Below are 26458 nucleotides of genomic sequence, written 5' to 3'. Positions count from 1 at the left end.
TTTGTGGGCCTGCTTGGACAATGTGTTGATTTCATTTCACATAAGATCATAGAAGAAGCTGGAAACGACTATGATGGTCATACCATCACAAGTTATTAAAACACAATACTTTTTACTGCATGTATTATCTACTCATTTATTAAGACAGAGATATATATTATTTTGATGAATTTGATGAGTTGTATGTAATTTAAACATGTATTTCAGAGATAGCGAGAAAATGAAGCCTCTTGAAACTCTTTTCATATATTTCAGAGATAGGGAGAATAACCCTCAAGAAGCTCTTTTCATATATTTCAGAGATAGGGAGAAAGTTAACCCTCCTGAAGCTCTTTTCATATATTTAAGAGATAGGGAGAAAGTTAACCCTCCTGAAGCTCTTTTCATATATTTCAGAGATAGGGAGAAAGTTAACCCTCCTGAAGTTCTTTTCATATATTTCAGAGATAGAGAGAATAACCCTAAAGAAGCTCTTTTCATATATTTCAGAGATAGGGAGAAAGTTAACCCTCCTGAAGCACTTTTCAATTATTACAGAGATAGGGAGAAAGTTAACCCTCCTGAAGCTCTTTTCAAATATTTCAGAGATAGGGAGAAAATTAACCCTCCTGAAGCTCTTTTCATTTATTTCAGAGATAGGGAGAAAGTTAACCCTCCTGAAGCTCTTTTCATTTATTTCAGAGATAGGGAGAAAGTTAACCCCCCTGAAGCTCTTTTAATATATTTCAGAGATAGGAAGAAAATTAACCCTCCTGAAGCTCTTTACATACTGAAAGGTATTTAAGTGGTCCGAGTGGCTTTCTAGGATTGGCGCTCACGCTACGTATTGCTGATAACTTGACAGTGGTTATATGTCACAACATCATTCAAAAGAGTAGAGCATGTGGCAGTTTGCCATGCCAACCTGGTACCAACATTTTGCTCTGTGTACTAAGGATTAGGTGTGATAGGGAATGAAATGTCCAATTTGTCTAATTTTGGTTAGCTAAATTTTAAAAAAAAAATAGAGAGAAGGGAATTTCTCGAGAAGATGCTCTTGTTTAATGTAATACAAGCAGGAAATTAATGAACGTAGAAAATCTGAAAAATGAAAAGAATGAATATTAAACCTATCCCTTAACCATAGCATATTTTTTCTGTCTGATATTCGACCTGTTCATCTTAATGATACTTTGCAGAGCAAGGGAATTGCCATGATATAAGCAGCCCCATTCAGTCATAATAAAAAATCAATCATTGGACATCCTCCATCTGATGAAGGCAAAACTAATTTTGAGTAGCTAGCTAGCATAAAGTACCTTGTCATTTAACGAACCGAAAAAATATAATTGCAGGAAATCTACAAAATCTTGATATTGACGACTGTGTCATCGATCTTTCACATTATAATCAGTTTAAGACCTTCCTTTTCCTACATTACACTGTTTGATTTAAGTGCACAAAAAGAACAACATGAAGACAGAGTTGTACTGAGCAAATTGCAATGATTGTATTCTGCTTACCATTCATGAGGTCCAGGATGAAGCAGAGTTTGTCAGGTGTGTGGAATGCATAGGTCATACACACTATAAAAGGACAGTCCTGTAAGAAGTTACAGATAATTTAATAGGAAATAATGTTTTCGCAACAAGGCAAATACGTATTTCTTAAACATGTTTTCAATTTAAAAACAAAATGAAACAAATTATTGCTGTCGTTATTGTTGTTTTAAATTAAAATGTCAAAATATTTTGAGAATCATAAAAACCAGCAAAGCTGGACTACCTACCAGTCTCTTATAGCAAGCGGTCCCTGTCTATGACATTATTCTGCATGACAATGCATTGCACAAAATCATCATGATGTATTGCCAGGAAAATAGTTACTCGCTTCTAATTTGAGATGCTAGCATTTTGTTCATACCTACTGTGCACCATGTTTTGAATAAGTAAACAACATTTGATAAAGAACTGTTTTGACCATTCTCTTCATAGTAAGGAGCTTCCTTTTACTGCGGCACTGCATTTTGCAGCATATTTTGTGGGTAGGGGGGCATGCTGGCAGTATTACAGGACACAATTCAGATATTAAAGGTTTAAATCCATCTACTCTATGTCAAAGCTCAGTTTTTCAGTTTTTTTCATAGCTTATACAGCGTGAACTTGACCCGAAAGTATCAGAGCGCTTTACATGAGCACCAGTTTCGTTACAGAAGGACACATTCATTTTTGATAGGCAACGGGAGATTAAGTGATTTGCCCAGAGTCACAGAATGTTGAACGTTGTTACCGAGACTCAAACCCAGTCCCCCAGATTTGAGACAAACGCCAGGGCCGGACTGGGAACCACAACCGGCCCTGGCCAAGTGCTTGGCCGGCACCCCCGGGGGGGGTTGGGGGTGCCGCCGAGCTCTTTGCCCGGGCCGGTTTTCGGCCGATTTTGTTACAGGGACGATTTTACAGCTATGCCCAGACCTCACCCGTTCGGTGCACCGGGGGATTGCCCGGTGCCCGCTACGGCCAGTCCCGCCCTGCCCTAGCCCTAGCTCATTAGGCCACATCCTCTCCGCATCATTAATTGCAGAACTATGCAATGTTCATTTATCCTGAAAACTGAGAAAGACAACCTAAGAGAACAAATGTAGCAAGATGCGTTCTTTTCAATTATGCAGTAGAATCCTGAAACAGAACACCTATGTAGAGTAAATTGCAACTTCTCACAGGCCTGTGACTGGCCTGATACACAGACGCCAAAAGTATCATTCACAGAAATTGACATTTTAGCAGTAGAATCCAACAGTAATAGTTGGGATATCCACATCAGAGGATGTTCTGGGCACAGGGGTATCAAAGAGTACTCCCAATAGCAAGAATATTTTGGCTGCTGCCACTGCAGTACCTTAAGTAATTGCAACTAAGGGGGATGAGACAGCAAAGCTCGAAATGGCCACATTCTAATGCGACTCATTTAGCCACACTGACTATCCTTCAAATATCCTAGGCTTTGTGAGCCTTACATCTCCCCAAACCCAATATCTGCCTACCCAAACTACTCTTTGGATATTGATCTAAACCAGATGGCAATGCAATGTTGGTAGAGTGTGGGCCTCCGAAGGGACATGCAGCAGCTTGCTCACCACCCCTCATGCCGAAGTGTTTGTGGGTTAACAAGATTCGCCATTTTTTTAATTTTTTTTTTTTTTTATTGAAATTGATTGGTGTCATACATATTTAAAATTCAAAATACGAAATATAGAATAACAAAACCCAGAAATATCTCATAAAGCATACCCTGCTTTCAACGACTGGTATTGGCATATAGTTGGCTTACAGTTTTCCAAAATCAAAAGACAAGAAAATTAGAATTTATTCAAAAAATGTCCCCCAAATTTTTTCAAATTTTCTTCCCCCCCCAATCCTCAAAGCATAACTTCGCTCACTTATCTTTACTCTTCGCATTTTGAGTAGCCATTCATGCATGGATGGAGTCTGATTTGTGCGCCAGTTTTGAAGTAACAACGATCTGGCAACTGCCATGCAAATATAAACCAATTTAGCGAATGATTCAGATAAATTAAGGTACGGATCGAAACCATAAAGCATCAGTTTAACATTTAAAAATATCCGGATATGATAATTACAACGTAAGAAAGCAAAAATGTCTTCCCAGAATGCTTTCACCATACTACAATCAATTATTACGTGTGTCCAATTAGCTGGGGCGAAGTTCAAGCATCGGAAACAATTCGGTATATAGTTACTGTACATTTTGGCAATTGCCGCCGGCGTGCGATACAAAAGCCATTTTCCAAAAAATAACATTCTGCGCCAGTTAGCTACCCTTAATGTGGAGAAATTAAACTTATTAATACTCCGCCACGTATTCAATGATAAAACATGATTTTCTTGTTCCCACCATTTTTTGACAGCTTTAGAGCCCAGATCGCCTTGTCTGGACTGAGCTAAACAACGTTACCACTCTCCGGGTTTCCTTATCAAAGTATTATTTAAAAAAAGATCATTTTTTAATGAAGAAATCTGAGTGAGCGATGTGGGAGCATACTGCTGCAGGGATTGATAGATTTTATTATAATACCCGGCTAACAAAAAATTTCCTGAAATTAATAATCGCATCTCCGGCGGGGTTATCCACCTTGTATGTTGTAAAAAATCGCACACTTTGCTAAATCCAGCTTTAGTCCAATAGCCCATTAAATCAGAGCCAGCCCCCCGCCCTCTAAATGAAAGTAAATTGGTCAACAAAGAGGAAGAATTAAAAAGAGAGAGAGAATATCTTCTAAGCACGGCCGTACGCTTCCTAAAAAACCATGCAATTATTTTATACCTAACCAGTTTAGGAGATTTAGGAACTTGAAGAGGGGAAGGTATTTGACTTTCCGAAAAAATTAAATCAAAGAAAAAACTAATGTATACGTTTGGATTTGGAATTGGGACTTTAAATCGGGTCAAATACTGAGCAAAGTAAGCACTGTAGTATTCTCTCATATTTGGAAGTGCGAGGCCTCCATTGTCTAAATCCTCATAGAGAGTACTCAACGCAATACGAGGCGTTTTATGTGCCCACAAAAAGCGCGAAAATATAGATTCAATTTTAGTAAAAAATGTGCCTGAGAGAAAGCAAGGAATCGTTGAGAACAAAAAATTAAACAGCGGTAAGGGAGGACAGTGGCAGTGTCTGCCGACTCCGCTTGGCGTCAGGTAATCCTTTGTTAGAGCGGAGCACTTGAGCAGTCAGCATATGAAGCGTCTTACTGTCATTTGTTTAATACGATTTTAAAGTCACTTGCGGCGTAAATTTTAATTTGCACGCTTAATTACAACCACTTTCACCTTGGGTTGTATTTTAACTAAATTGACAGCCTATTGATCGTATCTGCACTGTAAGGGGCTCTGGGGGCCGGATTCTGTCTCAGCTCGGTGTTTCAGCCTGCCCGCCCTGGTCCGACTCGGTAGCCAATACCGTTGAGCGGAGGGCGGGCAGACAAGAGCAAGACACGCCCAGCAACCCCGGAACAGTCGAGCGGTTAGCGCTCTAACAACTCTCCACACAGGGCTATTTAGGCGGCGAGGAGGCCTGGTCATTTGCGGTAAGGGAGGACAGTGGCAGTGTCTCCCGACTCCGCTTGGCATCAGGTAATCCTTTGTTAGAGCGGAGCACTTGAGCAGTCAGCATATGAAGCGTGTTACTGTCATTTGTTTAATACGATTTTAAAGTCACTTGCGGCGTAAATTTTAATTTGCACGCTTAATTACAACCACTTTCACCTTGGGTTGTATTTTAACTAAATTGACAGCCTATTGATCGTATCTGCACTGTAAGGGGCTCTGGGGGCCGGATTCTGTCTCAGCTCGGTGTTTCAGCCTGCCCGCCCTGGTCCGACTCGGTAGCCAATACCGTTGAGCGGAGGGCGGGCAGACAAGAGCAAGACACGCCCAGCAACCCCGGAACAGTCGAGCGGTTAGCGCTCTAACAACTCTCCACACAGGGCTATTTAGCCCCTCGGAGGCCATAGAGCGCAGCGGTTGCGCGCAGAGGGGCGCCATTGACGGCGCCGAAGACAAGCCAAAGACCTGCCTGTCTGTGACAGGACGGGGCCAGGGGCGATGGGGCCCAACACTATTGACTACCCACCTTCGCCTACTTCAAGGATGACCTATTCTGCACAGGTACTACGTGATATAGGCGGAAAACAACGTCAGTTACAAGAGTGTATGATGGGAAGGTGTCTCCAGCTAGACAGCCCATTTTCTTGCCGCTTTTGTCGAGCTCAGTTTGGCATACTTATTCACGAGACTTGTCCTAAAAAGAGCACTATTACTCCCACCTACTCTGCTAGCGCTAGCACGAATAGTTGTAAAACCTTTATTGGATGTAAAAACCTACTCTGTAATATTAGGTCTCTTCCCAAACACACGTCAGAAGTATGGGATTTAATTTCTACTGGTGAACCGGATTTTTGTTTCCTTACAGAAACCTGGCTCAAACCCCATTCTACTCCAGCGATTACGTTAGCAATTCCCTCAGGCTACAAAATAATGAGGCTGGATCGCCCTAGTAAAGCAGGAGGAGGGATAGCAATTGTCCATAAACAAGACATTCATTGTACCATCTTGGCTGAATTGAGCTCGCCAGTTATTGAATTATTGGTTTTTAAATTCTATTATTCCCCTAAAAATATACAGATGGGTGCTTTAGTATATCGCCCCCCAGGACCATGTACTAATTTCTCTAATACGTTAATTGAGGTTCTTGCCCCACATATTAGCATTGACAGGGACTTTTTAATGGTAGGGGATTTTAACATACACAGTGATCTGAAAGACTGCAAAGAGGCACAGTCTGTACTAAATGATCAATCTCTACTTGGGCTAACTCAAAAGAATTCTGGGCCAACGCATCGGGCAGGGCACACATTAGATCTGATTCTAACAAATTTTCCTACAGTCTCATGTTCTCCTCCCACTCAAGTAAGTTGGACTGACCATTCTATTATTGAATTTTATACTTCACACCCTAATAACACTCTGCACAGACCAATTTCTCTTCCTTGTCTCCGACGGCAGTGGCATAAAGTTAATAAAGAAGTCTTCACCAGTAATTTTATAGAGCCCTCTGTTAGTATGTCAGAAAATGTTGAAAGCGCCCTAAAGAAGCTGGAAACAGCAACTAGAGTAGCCATAGATAATATAGCCCCTATAAAGAGTTTCAAATCTCGGCCTGCCAATAAACAGGAAATCTGGTTCTCTAAAGACCTTAAAACATTAAAACAAGCAGCCAGGAAGCTGGAGAAAATATGGAGAACCTCCCATTTGGAGAGTGATAGAAAGCACTATTGGGACTCACTATTCATCTATCATAAAGCTATCCGGAGTGCGAGAAAAATTCATATAACATCTCAAATTACGGCTGCAGGGAATTCTTCCAGGGTCCTTTATCAGGTGCTCAATTCGTTTGTTAAACCGGTAGCATGTGAAAGCACCGAACTTGCGTCTCAACAGCTCTGTAATGGTATATCATCTTTTTTCTCCAATAAAATCGATACTATTTATGAGAAAATTGTGGAGTCTAATAATGCCATGGCTACTGATACAGTCCTTGCCTTCCAAAACACAGAATTCAATCATGGCATAAACACTTTGGACACCTTTCCCCCCATTACTTATGAGGATCTATTTGTATTGGCCAAGCAGATTAAAAGTGGCAGTCCAGACGATATTATTCCAGCCAGATTAATGCCCACTCTATTTGACACACTATGTCCTACGATCGGAAAACTCGTCAATCTGTCCCTGAGTACAGGATATGTCCCCAGAGAATGGAAACGTGCACTAGTTAGGCCGATCAGGAAAAATACCACCACTGCTTGGACTGAATTATCCAACCTAAGGCCAATTTCACTGTTACCTTTTCTGGGAAAACTTACAGAAAAGTATGTTAATAGACTCCTCTCCAGCTTTATTGAATCTGAGGGCGGCCTCGACCATTCTCAATCTGGTTTCAGGCCAAAACACAGCACAGAGTCTACACTACTGTCTGTTATGGACGACCTGCACATGCTTCAAGATAAAGGCTACTCCGTGATCTTAGTCTTATTAGATCTATCAGCAGCGTTCAACACCGTGTCTCATAACATTCTTATTAACCGGTTGTCGAACGTGGGGATTAAGAACAAAGCCCTTGCATGGCTGAGAAGCTTCCTTTCCGATCGTACCCAGACTGTCACCATGGGTACGTATCGCTCAACAGAGGTGAAAGTTTTGAAAGGGGTACCACAGGGCTCTTGTCTAAGCCCAACGATTTTTAACATCTATGTGGCTACCCTGGCAAGAGTGATGCGTAAATTTGGCTTCATCCCCGTGTCATATGCTGATGACACGCAGCTCCTCTTCCCTTTTAAAACTCTTACCTCGGAATTGAGGAGCTCTTTCTCTGCAGGCATGGAAGCTGTAGCATGTTGGATGTCCACTAATTACTTACAGTGTAACGTCAACAAAACGGAGGTCATGTTGTTCGGAGAAGCCAAAATACTCTGGACTCCAGACTGGTGGCCACCTGATCTAGGCGTAGTACCTGAGCCCAAACAGATCGTTAAAAACTTGGGGATTCGCCTTGACCAGGATTTGTCACTAAAACAACATACTAATTATGTCGCAGGCGTATGCTTCCATACTATTAGCCTGCTACGTAAAGTCTTTCCATTACTGCCGGACCACTTCAGGTAGACACTGGTGCAAGCCCTTGTCATGAGTCGGATCGACTACTGCAACGGTTTGTTGCTCTCTGCAAATGAGGGAGTATTGAACAGACTCCAAGTGATACAAAATACTGCGGCTCGCCTTGTTCTTAATGCCCCTCTAAGAACAGCATCAAAGCCACTTTTAGAAGAACTACACTGGCTCTCAATCCGCCAAAGGATAACATTTTAAACTTGCTGCCTAATACATAAGAGCCTAAATAGACAAGGTCCACTATACCTGGAAAAGAAATTTATTCCATACATTCCCTCCAGAATGCTCAGATCCAGCAATGGGCATTTACTGGTAGGTACGCGTGCCAAGAAGGCCAGGCACGGAAATAAGGCCCTATCAGTGTTGGGACCTAAATTGTGGAATTGTCTCCCTGTAGCTATTCGTTCGTGTTCCGAACACTTGATGTTTAGGAAACAACTTAAAACCTTGTTGTTCATAAATGCAATCTAGTGACTTCCGCCTGTCTCACTCTTGATAAAGGATTAACCCGCCAGAAGCGCAGAGATACTCCAGTTGGAGTCGATTCTAGCGCTATAAAAACCTGCAAAAAAAAAAAAATAGACATTTTTATCAAAGCAACTCTGCCCAAGATTGATAACGGTAGTTTATTCCAGCTAGTTAGCATTGAGCAAACGTTTTGAAGAAGGGGATCAAAATTCAGACTATAGAGATCTTTAGCTGAAGATGTAAAGAAATCCCCGAGATATCTTTTAGGTTTATTATTGATACAGCCCCTTAAGTCCGGATATAATTCAGGATTATGATTGCCACAGACCAATATTTCTGTCTTCTTTTTGTTAATCCGATAGCCCCCGAAAGTCTCAAATTCCTCAAAAAACTGAAATGCTCGAACTTGAGACTGCAAATCAGATTTAATGAGTAGCATGATATCGTCAGCGTAAAGTTTTATCTTTGACATTAATGGAATCGGAGGCGAGATCTCTGCACACTTCCGAATTGCAATTGCAAGGGGTTCGATAAAGAAAGCAAAAAGAATCGGTGATAAGGGACAGCCCTGACGTGTTCCCCGATTAACTGAGACTGATCCTACCGTTTGTGAGTTAATAATAATATTGGACTTGATGAGCAGGAAGTAGGCCAGAGAGCAACTTGTGGCTTCCTGCTGCCAGTGGATGGCGGAAGAGAACCTAGAGCCCTGTATGGCATGAATCAGCTGATCCGGGCCTGAGGACCAGGATTAGAAGATGGCTCAATTGAGAGGAGCCTAAACAGATGAGGCAAGCAGAGAATTCCAATGACGGGCCATCAGTGAGCTGGAGGGAGGGCTCAGCAAAGAGTGGCTGGGAGATGCTGCTAAGGTTCGTCCTGCTTGGGAGTCAGTTTGATGGAAAGCTACTATTTTGAAGTGAACTGTGGGATGCCCTGCATTGATGACATGAAATTGCTCTTTCTGCAATGGGAGAAAGGTGGTAAGAGGTCCAGCCCTACACATATACTTATTTAAATGTCATCACATGCTACCTCCTACAAGAGGGCCTGATGTTGCTGGCAGAACCTCTCCTACGTAGGTCAGTAATACAGGGCCCAGGATTTGCTTTAATGACTGGAGTGATTATACCACTTTGAATTGTCAATCCACATGGATAATCATGGGCAGCTATAAGAGGAGCCATACAGTGGGTAAAACTGGCAGAGCCCGGGGGAAAGTGCTTGTGCTTGTTAAGGGTCTTCTCCTAGAGACTGCCATTATCGGGGAAACATGGCGGCCGGAAGCTAACGGCCGTGGCTGAGCTCTCCCTGACACTCGCTCGTGGACCCGCATAAGATGCATCCTTTTCACCCGTAACGTTTGGACTTACCGAATAGCTGGCTTCGAACGGATTCTTCAGAAGCCCCCTCTGTCTTTTTTCAACCTAATATTAACTTCCTTGACCCGCCGTACCTGGATGGTACCTCCGGAGATTTCGCAGCTTAGATTGGGTGGCGCTGTGCGGGAGTGGAGGAAGCATGCCCCGGAGCTGCAGCTCCGGGCTAATTTTGGCAGGGACAGAACAAGCAAACCCGGCCCCGGCTCCGGCTCTGGCTCTGGTTCCGGCTGCGTTGAGTGGTGCAGGAAGACCTGGTATGCGAGCGGGCTGGTAAGCTGGGGGAAACGGAAGGCTCGAGGTAAGGCTGTCCCCGCTATTATCCCTGCAATTAAAGCCTTAGAAGCCTTAGAAGCTCAAGAACTCGTCTCCCCAAATAACGATAGTTCATTGGCTGCTTTGGATTCTGAGCAGATCGCTCTCAAGGAAGCGGGGGGAGCTACTATTTCAATTTTTACACCTTGGGAGTGTATGGATAGCGGGGGGCTTAGCCTCCAGAGTGCCTTTAGCAGTGTTATTGTGCAGAAGGGTTCTACAACCTTAACTAATAATAACACTAACACCATATTTCCAATTAGTAGATATACCCTCCGAAACAGAGTGGCAAGGCTGGGACAGAGGTAAAGAAGCAAACAATAAAAGTACCATGGCCTCCCGTGACAAACAACCTTTGAGATCCACGAGTCCCGAGAAATCCCCTTTGCCTCTATCTCCAGAGAATGACACCCAGTTGATATCAGCTGAGGGAGACAGTGCAGCATCCCTCGCAGATATTCATCCCTCGGTCAGGGTGTCGAATAGATATTCAGCTTTAGGAGCCCTAGGAAGTTCAGCCTGTAGTGAAAATCAGGAAGCCTTTCCTGGAACAGGAACAGGATCAGGAACAGATAAAACAGCGGAAACTGTTTCAGCTGAGTTAAGACCGATGGCTGATGCTGAATTCCCTCACATACCAGAGGGTGATACTCCTCGGAATAAGAATGATGGAGTTGGGGCTTTAGCGGATATACTACTGGCCTTAAAGGAAGATATTGGAAGGAGATTTTCAATCTCTGAGACTAATCAAGCCGATATTAAATCTTCCTGTGAGGTATTGGCGCAAAAGATTGAAGAGGTCTCCAAAAGGGCTGATATTCTAGAGGGGGAGATCCCAAAATTAAGGGAGGCACTACACAGATCCTCTGTCGAAATGGGTAAGTTAGCACTTCAAAATAGAGATTTAAAAGACAATATTGAACGACTTGAGAATCATGCCAGGAAGAACAATCTGAAAATTTTGAATGTCCCGGAAGACTTGGAGGGAAGTGATATAAAAGAATTTGTGATTGCACTTCTAAAGGGAACAATCCTTAAGGACGTCCCGGATCTAAATTTATCTTCTGATATTCAACGAGTTCATCGTGACCCCTGCAGAAGAAATCCAACAAGGTCTAAACCGAGGAAAATCCTGGTGAACTTTCTCAAATATACATCAAAAGAGAAAATTCTGTCTCTTGCGTTGAAAACAGACCCTGTGAAGTGCAGCTTGTACTCCAGCCCGTTCTCCTATATCATCAGGTCTGACATTTACCATATAACGGCCACAAAACAGTGGGAGTTAGGCAAAAGGATGACAACCCTAAACGCCCTTGGGGTTAAGGTTCAATTAAGATTCCCAGCCCTTCTACGAATAATGTGGAATAATCATATGTATAATATGCATCAGATTGAGGAAGTTGACGACCTTATTGGGAAAATACAAAATGAAAAAGAGGGAGAGGCTTCTTTGTAATATCTGTTAACAAACCATCTTACGCTCACTTATCTAACGTTGGTATTCCACTGAAGGGTCCAGGAAATCAATTTTCTTTTTCCATTAATTTATTTATGTTTAGTGTCAGGGGGGCCCTGCCCTAAGAGCGTATGCTCAGAAGACAAGGGAGGGTTTCCCAGGGTAGTAAGGTAGGGGCAGGATAGGGTTACAGGTGTAAGGGGGGGGGAGGGACGGGGAGCACGGTGGGGTTGCAAGGGAAAAAAAGCCCCAAAAAAAAATCCTCAATCTCAAAGAAACCAGATTAATTTGGCGTTAAGGAAGCAGTATATGGAATATCTAAGGGGTAGTTGCAATGAATAGATGTATAAATTTTATCTCATGGAATGTTAATGGTCTCAGATGCCCACGAAGGCTTAGATTGGTAATGAAATATCTCGAACAAACTACAGCCCAGATCTTCCTTCTCCAGGAGTCTCATTTGAGCCTACTGGAAAGCAGGATCTCTTTTGGTAAATTCCGCTGGGTTGAGTCCTTCTATCCCTCTGAGCAAGTAGGCCACACCAAAGGGGTGGTTATCTTAATTAGAACAGGTGCTGGAGTGGATATTAAATCAGTTTCCTCAGATCAGTCGGGTAGATGGATTACCGCACAGATTGTAATTGAAGGGAGAGAGTTATCTTTAGCATCATTTTACGGACCAAATCTCGATGATCCAGCCTATATGTATAAATTACAGGCTAAGTTAACAGAAACCAACTCCCCAATAATTATAGGAGGTGATTTCAATGTTCTTCTTAACCCCATTAGGGATAGGTCCAATAATAGCCATCATGTTGGAACCCCTAATATTCGTCGAGCGATGATTAATATGATGCATGAGCTTGGTTTAGTTGATGTGTGGAGGGTAAAGCATGGTGATAAGACGGGGTTTACTTTCTTCAGTAAAAAATACGGTCATTCTTCTGAGGAAATATGAATTTTGTGATCAGTTATGTCCCCTATCGTAGACCCCAACGGCTCCATGTACATGCTATACGTACATGTATGTTCCCTCCTGCTCCAGTTTTGAAGACGCAAATATATGTACGTCCACCGTCAACATGTCCTCTTTCAGATCCACCATGAATGGGTCAGATATTCCTTTTCTAATTATGAAAGGCCACCAACTTTATGTGGTTCACTTTCCACATTTTACAGATTCAGGCGAGTAGGCCCGAATTCTGTCACCAAGCCTTTTCCTGCCTTCTGCCTCTGAAAACTCCAGTCTGAGCCTGCATCTGTGACCATGAACTTTGTCTTACTCCCTGCGCGGCTAACGGTGCCTGATCCAGCCCGTAGCCTGCCAGAAAACTGTATTTCACCTTCAAGATTATCTCCTCCGCCCCTCATCCGATGCATTCCTGTCTAGCAGTTAGGTAAACATTCCTCCAGCTACCGTGCAAAGGGGCCAGGCCTCGCTGTCCTCATGCAAGTAATTCATAAACCCTGTTACCATGGAATATTCCTACCCCCTCGCATCTAGTGTAGACACTTAGACGCTTGTACACGCACTAACAGTCAGTATAGTCAGTATAGAATAAGATTCTATCCTAAGAGACCTCTCTTTTTGGATAACACAGTTCTTTAAACATAGGATATTAGATATGATTTGGGATTAGGTTGACATAACCCCAGACTTCTGTCTCCACATGTAGAGCTAAATGTCAAGTCCCATTCTCCCCCTAGTTGCACGTCAAATCACACGTCATGCTGCTGCGCGCGCATCTCTGCCAAGTATTTTTGCTGACATTGCGAAATTCTTTCATGGAACCACCCATTTGTGACATCATACCTAATGACGTTCTTTAGTTACGCCTAGTTACACCCATTTTAGTTACGCATGTATGTCTTTATCTCTGTTATCAATTGTTACGCCTCCTGCATCTGTTTCACTGTAATGCCTCTTCTATAAAAATGATTACCTGTCAATAATGTATTGCCCCTTCACTTCCTGAACCTCCGTGGTGATGGAATATGAAGCCCACAATTCGAATTGTTATTGGAATAAAGCCCGTTCCGAATCTCTAATACCACGGATTCTGCCTCTTATTTTACTGAGCTATTCTTATTAATTTTCCGCATCAAATTAAGTACCGGTAATTAAATTATTTACCACATATTTGGCGCCCGAACAGGGACACTTTCTCATCTCACGCGCCGGAGGTGCGTTGCAGGCCCGGTCTCCTGCCACAGCTGGACGGACAAACAACGCGTACCCACAGGATTTCCTGTATCTCCCTCCTGCCGAGCGGGGGTAACTGAGGCTGCGATCAACACCCAGACGAGGCGGTGAGAAGTGCGAAGTATCCCGACCAGAGCCTAGCTGAGAGAGCAAGATCCGAGGTATACAGAGGCCCACCAGGTTCCGAAGTTCCGAAGTTTCGAGTCGAGTCCAGTCCGGTCCAAGTTCAGTTCAGTTCAGTTCCGAGGCCTTCCGTTCCGAGCTACCCGGTGAGTACCATTGACGGGGAGGCGTTCTGACGTGCACATAGGTTGTGCCGGTCAAGACGGGTTTGGGTACACAAATCCGGTCTGCACTGTTTCAGCAGTGTATCTGTACTGTTTAGCAGTATATCTAGTATGTCTAGTATATAATTCAGAATTACCTAGTTAGTGCCGAGTATTATGCTTAGTGACTAGTTCCCTAAATGGCCATCATTGTTGTTCATTAAAATGTTAAATGTTAAATGTTTTAAATACGTTCTGCATATTGTGGTGTGAATGACTGTTCATTATTGTGTTTTGTTGTATTAAACGTGTTCAAAATTAGGTATCAGATCAGTTCTCAATATGCCGCTCTTTTCGAAATTAAGACAGATCAAAACTAGAAAAGGGGTACTCGAAGAAGCTGTTCCCATTCCTCCTAGGGACACTCCAGGGTACTTCATGTATCATAAACATGGCCTAGACGCCATATTATTTCTTGATTTATGGGTAGACTACACCAAGGAATTACCAGAAAGTCAGAGGTGGCCCGCAGCTGGGACCTGGGATGCAGATTGCATCATGAAAGTAGAGGAAGAATTATGGAAAAAGAAAGCTAGACAATCACAGAAAGATGCCATTGAATTATGGCGTAAAGAATCATATAGACGTACAGAAAAAGCACTCAGACAGGAAGAGAAAAGTAAGGAGAATTCAAATAAAGTCCGAGAAAATCTATTAATTGAAGAAGGTACCCGAGCAAAATCAGAACAAGTAGACAGACAAAGAAATGCCCTTATGAATGGTATGTATCCTCTTCTGGCCGAAGGGTTACCTAAGGCTACTCCGGAGATACCAAAAGACTTGCCACCTCCATTGTTTCCGATAAAAGCACATCCCAAAGGGCATCCCAGAACCGCAGAAGATGTTTTCCTTTCCTCCTATTTAGACGACGCAGCTCCCGAGTATGCTAATACTGCACCACATAGACCGCCTGCCGAGGGGGTTCAACGCCAAGACCCTCCGTCTGTACCTCCGCAACAACAAACTCCGACACAAGTTCCGGCAAGCACATCTGTTTCTACAGCTGTACCCACACCTATGGTTGCTATATCACGTTCAATGAATCCTTTCACATCCAGCACCCCAGGCGGTGCTACAGGAGGTACAACAAACATTTTTTCCACGCCACCCAGAGTAAATAAACTTTCCTTTCAAGAATTAGCCCACCAACGTACGCCCAAACTAGTAACTCCCGACATGCTTAAGGAACTTCTAGTAGATTGTAGATATGACCCTGTGCACGGCAAAGAGGACGAAATGCTGCTGGCATCATTACGTATCCGACGAGCTGCAATATATTTAGGGAGGCTACCAGGAATGACTACACATTTAGAAAATATATATCACTTTGTCCAGTCAGGGCGAGATTCTGAAAGTATTAATAGAGCCATGGAGTACCAGAAAGTGGAGATACAGGAGGAACTGTTACGTTTCCTCATAAATTGTGTGATCCGAAATCAAGACCGACCAGGGGTAAATCCGGAAGAAATGCGAATTCTTACCACATGGAGTCGGAATATATCAGAGGGGAGACATGATAGACTATTAAGTATAGTAGCTATGTGCCGAAAGATCCGCAAAGAAGTAGAACGAATACACGAAGAAAGATTAGCGGTAGACCAGCCTGAACAAAACGAGGAGGAGGAAGAATTAGAACTGCCCACAGGACAGTTAGAAACCATGGCCTATGTAGGTAGAGGAAGATCTTGTAATAATACTAGATGCTTTACTGATCCGATACGTCCGATACGTCCAGATAATAACAGAAATTTCCAAACCCCTATAATAAATATAAGGTCCCCCGAACATTCGTTCCAAGCCGCTGACAAATTACTCCGAGAACGAAGGGGTTATCATATACTCGATTCTATGGACGAACAAGAATTAGCCAGGTCAGCCGTTCACTGGGTTGACAGTCCCGGAAAATATAGTGATGATACACTAGCGCACACGTTTTTGAACCTCACCCCAGATGAACAGCGTTTAGCTGGTATCTACATGATTCAACAACTCCTTATATTATATAAAAGCCAACACTCCGATCCTGGTCCCTTACCTGATATATTGACTGAATTACTCACGAATAAATGGAGAGGTTCAGGTACTGAGTTAATTAGAGAAATACTAGAATCCAGAAAGCAGTACATTCTTTTCGTATGCCCCGAACATGTCTCACTGCCCATCAAGGAAAGAACGACGTATTATATGGATAGACAGAATCCCTTACGCGAAGTGCACCCGATAAAAGGTGATGACAATAAGTTTAAACGTGTGTTTGTATACACAGCCATATCTAAAATGGAACTATTAGAAATGAAGAAAGTGGTACCCAGTCATGACAAAGACCCAGCGGGTTTCCACCGTGAAATTAAAGACATGTTGCTCATGGGAGAGTATACCTATCCCGACATTATGAAAATATTAAAGGTATTAATGCCTGCGGGCATTTACGAAAAACTCAAAGAAAAGGATTGGGAGGTGGGAGACCAAAAGATAGATTGGACAGCATTAGAAAACGAAGAAACAGCTCGAGGTCCAGGTTTAGGGCTTGGGGAAAAGACCAAAATACTACCAGGTTTATTAGTACAGGTACTGCCACGTTTATTAACTACGAAAAAGGAAGACTGGGGTGCAATCTCAGCCTGTAAACAAAAGCAAGATGAAGACACTAGTGATTTCTATGCCCGATTCGAAAAATGTTTTGGTATAAATAGTGGAATAAAAGCAAGTAGCGAATCGTATCCACATCTGTTTGTGACAAAATTAGTTGAAAATTCCTTGCCCCAAGTTAAGAATAGAGTATTGAAATTCGAGAGTACCTGGCAAGGTAACACTCCGTCACAAATGTTACAAATGCTACAGTACCATCACAATAGAATTAGAGAGGAACAAGAACATGAACAAAGACGCATGAAAGACACGAAAATGAAAATGCTAGTTTCCCAGACAGTTCCAGCTGACGGTCATAAAAAGGGTATGACACAGTCCAGTGATTCAGCAGGGTCTGTAAAAGGGACATGCAACTATTGTAAACAGCCAGGTCATTATATACACGATTGTCCAGTCTTAAAACATAATATCGCCACAGGTATTACAAAAGAAAGACCACGGCCACTTAGACAGGATCAGAACCAACAAGGAGCCCCGCAGCATGCACAGTCCATGCCAGCTCCGCAACAGTCTATGCCAGCTCCACCACCGCAGCCTATTGTTGCCACACCAACAACGACACGACAGATGTACCAGACCGCACAGTATGACTATCCTGATTATCAACGATACTCATGAAACAGCCTAGAGAGGGAAGTTGGCTTACCCCTTATCGAGGTCCCTGTAGATCAAGAAGGACCTTATGTACACAGTGAACTATTAGGCCAAGATAGAAAATTTTTACTTGATACAGGGGCAAGCCGAACAACTATAAAACGTAATGAAGTTCCAGGGGCACCCCTCTCAGGCTCACAGAATATTTCCCTTGGTTTTTCAGGAAAACCTATCATTAACGAAGTATCACAGCCTCTTCCACTCACGATTGGTCCCTTGACACGAACTACAGATTTATTGCTTACTAAATCATGTCCAGAAAACCTGTTAGGTATAAAAACATTGAAAGCTCTAGGAGCTATAATATGTTGTTCTCCGGAAGGAGTAAGATTGTTTTTACGTGATTTCAAAGGGCACTATGTGTCCCGAGACATGGATCACCGACTGCAGACTTTACCCACACATTTATGGGCACAAGGCCCTACAGATGTTGGTTGCATGAACATTACACCATATCGAGTCACACTAAAGACAGGAGTGGTACTACCACGAATGCGACAATACAAGTTACCCCCAGATGCTGTAGTGGCTTTACTGCAAATCATTGACGAGCTTATTACCCAAGGAGTGGTTGTGGAAACCGACTCCAATGTATGTAATTCCCCGATAATTCCGATTCTTAAACGAACTGATCCAAAAGCCCCGCCAGTATATCGATTGGTTATTGATCTGCGCGAATTAAATAAATGTATTGTACCACAATACCCCGTAGTCCCAGACATTTCTTCATTACTGACAGCCATTGATTCCGAAGCAACATTCTTTACTGTAATTGATCTCAAGAATGCCTTTTTCAGCGTCCCAATAGATCCGGAAAGCCAATACTTGTTCGGATTTAGTTTAAATGGACGAAGCTTTAAATTCACACGCGCACCTCAAGGATTCACAGAAAGCCCCAGCATCTATAGCCAAGCACTGAAACGAGAACTTGACAGTATCCACATGCCAGTCAACACTGCCCTGCTTCAATATGTCGATGATCTGCTGATCACCGCTAGAAGCGAACCTGAATGTGAAAAAGCCTCACTGACGGTTTTACAATTTTTGGCCGAAAAGGGGCACAAGGTGTCCCCTTCTAAGCTGCAATTCTGTGTCCAGCGAGTTGTTTACCTTGGGCACTCGCTGTCCAAGGAGGGAAGGCAGCTTACGTCAGATCGCATCCAGTTAATTGCTAACATGCCAATACCCAAGACACAAAAGGAGGTACGGGCTTTTATAGGCCTCACTTCATATTGTAGGCAGTGGATCCCTCAGTATGCATTTCTAGCAAAACCACTCATTCAGTTGACAACACAGGAGGCGGCCACATCGACTGTCCTCCCTTGGACTCAGGAACATACACAAGCTTTTGAAAGCCTAAAGAAAGCTTTATGTCAAGCACCTGTTTTAGCAACACCATGTTACAATAAACATTTTACGCTCTTTGTTACAGAACGCGAAGGTACTGCCTTGTCAGTACTCACACAGGAACAAGCAGGATCACACAAACCATGTGCTTATTTTTCTAGTACATTAGATCCCGTAGCTCAGGCTCTGCCTGCGTGCCTGAAATCAGTGGCAGCGACAGCTTTAGCAATCAGACAAAGCGATGCCATAGTGTTAGGACATCCATTGACAGTACAAGTACCACACGCAGTAGAGGTTCTTGTGAACCGAACGCAAACACAACACTTGACTATAGCAAGACTTACCGGTTACGAATTGACATTGTTTCAGCCACACATAGAAATCAGACGTTGTAGTACATTGAATCCTGCCACACTTTTGCCAGTAAACGGAACAGACCCACTAGCACATGATTGTATTGAAGTTATTACTATCACGACGAAACCCAGACAAGACTTGACAGACGTCCCATTGTCAGATCCAGACCTGACGTTGTATGTAGATGGTTCATGTATGAGAACAAGTACAGGAGAGCTAGTGGCCGCGTATGCAGTCACAACAGACACTGAAGTCATTGAAACATATTGCATAAATACCTTGTCAGCTCAAGCAGCAGAGCTCATCGCTCTGACACAAGCCTGTATTCAAGCCACAAATAAGAAAGTCAACATATACACTGATTCACGTTATGCATTCGGAGTTGTACATGACTTCGGCGTGCTGTGGCGAGAGAGAGGTTATTTAACTTCTCACGGTGCCCACATTCAGCACGGACCCCTCATTCATGCTTTATTAGATGCAATACATCTACCCACTGCAATATCAATTATGAAATGTAAAGCTCATACGAAAGTTACTGATATAATTTCCCAAGGCAATGACCTAGCTGACAGAACAGCTAAACAGACTGCTCAGAATCAGACTCTCGCAACTGACATGACTAAGACAATAGTCCTGACACCAACACATTGCATGACAGTCAAGGATCCCGCCCTTGATGTAATTGACATACAGACACATGCTACACCAGAAGAAATAAAGAAATGGACTGAATTAGGAGGGATCCAAACAGATCAAGGATGGATGACGAAGGAAAAATCTATATGGTTTCTTCCCGACTCTATGGTTCAAGTTATCATTAATACAATACATAGTCCAGCGCACCTAGGAGAAAAAGCTATGCTAGACAGCATTCAACACATTTGGTTCAACAAACATTTACGAGCAGCAGCTAAACAAAAAGTTCGTACCTGTATGATCTGTTGTCAGTTTAACCCAGGTAAAAGCATTCCCGTAGAACAGGGTGGATTTCAGCCTCCTGATCACCCTTTTGAAGTCCTCCAGATGGATTATATCCAGATGGAACGATGTCGAGGATTCAAATATGTTCTTGTAGTTGTCTGTGCTCTTTCCCGTTGGACAGAAGCCTACCCGATCTCAGATTACACTGCCAAACAGTTGGTTCGAGAATTCTTCCCACGGTACGGTTTACCACGTGTTGTCTACTCAGATAACGGCCAGCCGTTCTCATCCGAACTAATGAAACACGTTTCACTTTTGTTAGGCTATCAATGGAAATTTCACTGTGTCCGACACCCCGAGGCAGCAGGTCTCGTGGAACGACATAATCAAACTCTGAAAATTAGATTGTCCAAAATATGTAGAGAGAAAGGTGTCGATTGGGTAGTAGCCTTACCAGTTGCACTCTTTTACATGAGAATGGTAGCGCACTCTCGAACAGGGCTATCCCCTTATGAGGTGATCTTTGGCAGACCACCAAATATGTGGGGGACGCCTATACCACGCAAAATAACTGATGTTGACTGTAATATGCTGACAGATTACCTGGCTTCCTTGATGTCTGCACTACAATCTTGTCGTTCACAGGTAGCTGCAGCCTTTCCCGACAACACCGAGGTGAAACCCCATGAGGTAGTTCCCGGGGACCTGGTGTTAGTGCGGAATTTTGACCGGAAGACTCAGCTGGATCCTAGGTGGAAATCGCCTCAACTTGTACTACTCACCACGAGGACAGCCGTGAAGATCGAAGGTCGCAAAGGATGGCTACATTCAAGTCATATCAAGAAATTTCATGGACTACCGTCTGATGTAAACGTTACACCTCGCGTGTCTTCACCGATTGACTCAAAGCTTCCTTTGGTTGAACAAAGCGATAAGGAACTATACAAACTAAAATTACGGTCTAATAAGTCAGACAATTTGATTGTTTAAGTCCTCTCCAAGGTGAATCGGTCGAATTTGTCTCTGACATGTATCCCCTAGACCTGAATAGAGAAAGAAACCGAAAGATGCAGTTGAAAAAGCATGCGTACTGTAAATCACTGCGTAGTCATTGCACAGTGACGTTATTAATTTTGTTTTTCTTAAGTCTTTTAATAATCGCTGCAAGTATATTGTTGCACATATATTATCCTATTTCTAAACATGTTTACAATGTTACTGCTGAACATTCTTTTAGTGAATTACCCCCGCATGAGTTGTCCTATAGATTTGCGCTGCGCAATAACACTTTTATTAGTATGTTACATCATTCCCATCAGACTAGCAATGCTACAAATTGTTGGATATGTGGCCGACTCCCTCCCTATCAGAACTATAAGGGAATTCTGCCACTCTTTCCATATCCGTTCACACACAATGGCTCCTGTGGAGCATGGTTTAGTTTAATTAATTCCTTAGATTCAAACTCAGTAGCTTATCAAGACAATTGGGTATGGGGAAACCTGAACTTAGTTTTGCTTAAAGTCTGCTACCCTAACAAGGAGGGACTTCCCAAAAGAACAGGAACTGATCTAGAAAATGAAGTATATGGATTAGGTAATTTTACGCTTAACCTCATGATCCTGAACGTTGAATCTGAAGCTACACCAATCTTGCCCGCCATGTCCGTATTCCCAGTAAAAGGGGAACTATGTATAAGAAAGAATGGCTCCATACACATGGGCCATAGTAAATGCACCACTGTGATAAAATTCAGTGATCAAGGCAAGTCTACATTTAGAGCTTCTCGTCATTCCTACTTTATATGTGGCCAGACCGCATATATACGCCTACCTCTAGATTGGGATGGTACCTGTTACATAGCATTCCTCCTACCACCTGTTTTCCTAGCTCCTCCTGATTATCATAGAAATACTCATTTAGTACACAATAGACAGCAGAGAGATCTCCCAATCGTCGATTACACTGAAACAGCATGGGAAAAATACACAGATTTCAATAAAGGTTTCTTCCCCTATATAGGTACAGTCACTAATAGTAAGTTGATACGTAGATTAACCAGAACCCTTGAAGCAGTAGTGAACGAAACTATTTCCGCCTTAGGCAATTTAACAGAAGAGCAGTCTGCTATGCGGATTGTTGTGCTTCAAAATCGTCTTGTCCTTGACGTCATCCTGGCCGATAGGGGCGGAGCTTGTAGGGTCATCGGATCAAGTTGTTGCATTTTCATACCAGAAAATTCGCCGTCAGTATATAAAGCCATAACCCGCCTTCATAAGATTGTAAGCCAGATACACCAGAGTCCAGGCACCTGGACTTGGTCCGGTTGGTTCTGGGGCGTGTTGTCAGCCTGGGGATGGAGAATGCTCTCCTTCCTAGGTATTGGCTTTCTCATACTATTCAGTTGCTGCTTATGTCTACAATGTGGGCCAGCGATTTGTGGTCTGTGTGCCACCTCGTGTATCCCACATCCAAGTTTTCGTTCAAGATCCCGGAAGAAGAAAGAAGAACAAATGATGTTATATGAACAGATCGATGGATTGATGAAGATCGATATCTCCTAAGGGTCCGAAGGGGACAAGGAGGGAATGAGGAAATATGAATTTTGTGATCAGTTATGTCCCCTATCGTAGACCCCAACGGCTCCATGTACATGCTATACGTACATGTATGTTCCCTCCTGCTCCAGTTTTGAAGATGCAAATATATGTACGTCCACCGTCAACATGTCCTCTTTCAGATCCACCATGAATGGGTCAGATATTCCTTTTCTAATTATGAAAGGCCACCGACTTTATGTGGTTCACTTTCCACATTTTACAGATTCAGGCGAGTAGGCCCGAATTCTGTCACCAAGCCTTTTCCTGCCTTCTGCCTCTGAAAACTCCAGTCTGAGCCTGCATCTGTGACCATGAACTTTGTCTTACTCCCTGCGCGGCTAACGGTGCCTGATCCAGCCCGTAGCCTGCCAGAAAACTGTATTTCACCTTCAAGATTATCTCCTCCGCCCCTCATCCGATGCATTCCTGTCTAGCAGTTAGGTAAACATTCCTCCAGCTACCGTGCAAAGGGGCCAGGCCTCGCTGTCCTCATGCAAGTAATTCATAAACCCTGTTACCATGGAATATTCCTACCCCCTCGCATCTAGTGTAGACACTTAGACGCTTGTACACGCACTAACAGTCAGTATAGTCAGTATAGAATAAGATTCTATCCTAAGAGACCTCTCTTTTTGGATAACACAGTTCTTTAAACATAGGATATTAGATATGATTTGGGATTAGGTTGACATAACCCCAGACTTCTGTCTCCACATGTAGAGCTAAATGTCAAGTCCCATTCTCCCCCTAGTTGCACGTCAAATCACACGTCATGCTGCTGCGCGCGCATCTCTGCCAAGTATTTTTGCTGACACTGCGAAATTCTTTCATGGAACCACCCATTTGTGACATCATACCTAATGACGTTCTTTAGTTACGCCTAGTTACACCCATTTTAGTTACGCATGTATGTCTTTATCTCTGTTATCAATTGTTACGCCTCCTGCATCTGTTTCACTGTAATGCCTCTTCTATAAAAATGATTACCTGTCAATAATGTATTGCCCCTGCACTTCCTGAACCTCCGTGGTGATGGAATATGAAGCCCACAATTCGAATTGTTATTGGAATAAAGCCCGTTCCGAATCTCTAATACCACGGATTCTGCCTCTTATTTTACTGAGCTATTCTTATTAATTTTCCGCATCAAATTAAGTACCGGTAATTAAATTATTTACCACACTTCAAGAATTGACTATCTGTTAGTTGATAGGACTATCTTGGAGAATATTCTTGATATCTCGATCCTACCCACCATCCTCTCCGACCATGCTCCTAAATCCTTCTCTTTTCTATATTCAGGGGGAAGGAGAACTCCTAATCCTAGATGGACATTAAAACGGGCAATGCTCTCAAACACCGATATATTCAATGTTCTCAAAGCCTCCACAGTAGATTATTTCCGACTTAATCTGGGTTCCACTTCCCTGGAATTTGTTTGGGATGCTTTTAAAGCAAACTTACGAGGCCAACTTCACAGTTTGATTTGTTCAAAAAATAGAGAAGAATTATCAATCTTCAAAAGCCTGGAAAATAGCATAAATAAATTGGAAATCGAAAGGTTAAACAATCCTCAGTACTCAAATGAAAAAACGACACAAATATATAAAGATCTTGAACATTTACGACAGGTCTACAGAGGAAAATTAGAGGTGAAAATCAAGGCACAGTGGTCTGTCCAAAATATGCAGCATTTTGAATATGGTGAAAAAGCGGGGGCAATTTTAGCCTGGAAAGCAAGGGCAGACCGTGCTAAAAATAACATTAATGAACTAATAATTGAGGAGAATGGGGAGAGTTCAGGAAAGTGGGAGGACATGCAGAGTTGTCTTGTCTCCTTGTTTTCAGATCTGTATAGAGAGGAGTCCATACCAAACTCAGATAATATCCAAAAGTGGTTGCAACTTAAAGAATTACCTATCTTAACTGAAAGTAGCCGTCTCTCTATAGATGCCCCTATAACAGAGCTAGAGGTAAAACTATATATTAGCAAGGTCAAGAGTAACAAAGCTGCAGGGACAGATGCCCTTCCGGGTGAAATATATAAAATACTACAGAACGAGTTACTTTCTGGGATGTGCAAACTATTTAACTCCATATATAGCCCTAATGGTAGAGTCCCAAGCTCATGGAAAGAGGCCACGATCGTTCTTGTGCTAAAACCCGGGAAAGACCCCCGTAAAGCAGATTCATATAGACCAATCTCTCTCCTAAATGCTGATTATAAGATCTTTATGAGTATTTTGGCAGGGAGATTGGTTAAGGTAATCCCTTTTTTGATAAATAGGGACCAAAAGGGTTTTATCCCCGGCAGATATATTCAAGATCAGACTCTGCAGTTAATTGGTAGCATTGATTTAGCAATAGCAAGGTCAGAGCCCCTGGCTGTCACTGCATTTGATGCAGCTAAAGCCTTTGATAGCGTCTGCTGGATTTTCCTTTGGGAACTTCTGAAATCAATGGGCTTGGGCTTAACTTTTATCCAGACCTTGACCAATTGCTACCAGGGTGCCTCTGCCACAATCTTGTTAAATGGCCTGTTAACATCTAGTTTTGCAATAACTAGGGGTACAAGGCAGGGTTGCCCCATTTCACCCCTGCTGTTCGACCTGTATATAGAACCGCTGGCTCAAGCCATAAGATTAGATGAGGCAATTACTCCTTTTGGTGTCAATCTATACAGAAGTAAGGTAGCCCTATATGCAGATGACTTGCTGGTTTACACCAGTAACCCAAATGAGGCACTTCCCAGAGTAGAATTTATCATGGAGGAGTTTGGAGCTCTTTCAGGCTATCTCTTCAACTCCTCCAAAACGGAGGTGATGTGCTGGAACATCGAGAATTGGGCTGGCCGTATCAGCAAGGAATTTAGATATCTCGGGGTAACTATAGTGAGAAATATCGATGATATCCCTAAGATCAACCTGAAAAAAGTGTCAAATGAGATCGAACATCTATTCTTAAGATGGAAGAACTTGCCCCTTACTATTTATGGAAGAGTTAACTTGATAAAAATGGTAATCCTGCCAAAGTTAACTTATTTATTTAGTACCATTCCTCTTGGTTTCTCAGATAGAGATATCAGTAAAATACAAGGCAAAATCGGCAGTTTCATCTGGTCAAATAAAACATCAAGACTCTCCTGGAAGAAGCTAAGGCGGAAACTTCTGAAGGGAGGTTTGGTCCTTCCCGATCTTTCGTGGTATGTCCACTCGTTCCAATTTAAAAATGTTCAGGCATTACTTATGTCTCCGGGTGATTCTAGTTGGGGGATGATTTTGAAAGAAATGGCTATTTTTGAGGGAGGAGGAGGGGGCTTCTTATATAAGTTTGGTGCCCCAAGGTATTTCAAAAAGGTACGGTTAAAGGTATTAAAAACAGCCTTAAATGGGTGGTATAAGATCAGGAGAATGTGGGGGATCCGTTATTACTCAGATTTTGCCCCTATCTGGGACTCCCCCGGTCTGCCTGCCTGTTTGAAAGACTGCCTGGCGAAACCTATAAAGGATGCTGGCCTTATGATTTGGTCTGACCTTATTTCCTCAGAAGGCG

General features: G+C 42.8%; 1 protein-coding gene across 1 annotated transcript in view; it reads right to left on the bottom strand.

Annotated features, from left to right (window-relative positions):
• Positions 1–26458, bottom strand: part of GRK3 (G protein-coupled receptor kinase 3) — a 1147860-nt gene that overhangs the window by 367722 nt on the left and 753680 nt on the right. The window contains exon 10 of the mRNA XM_085636358.1: positions 1503–1581. Coding sequence (XP_085492484.1) covers positions 1503–1581 — 79 coding nt within the window. The remainder of the gene's footprint in view (positions 1–1502; positions 1582–26458) is intronic.

The sequence above is a fragment of the Triturus cristatus genome, chromosome 11 (genome assembly GCF_964204655.1).
Source record: "Triturus cristatus chromosome 11, aTriCri1.1, whole genome shotgun sequence".
Lineage (NCBI taxonomy): Eukaryota > Metazoa > Chordata > Amphibia > Caudata > Salamandridae > Triturus > Triturus cristatus.
This window is presented reverse-complemented; position numbering and strand designations above follow the sequence as displayed.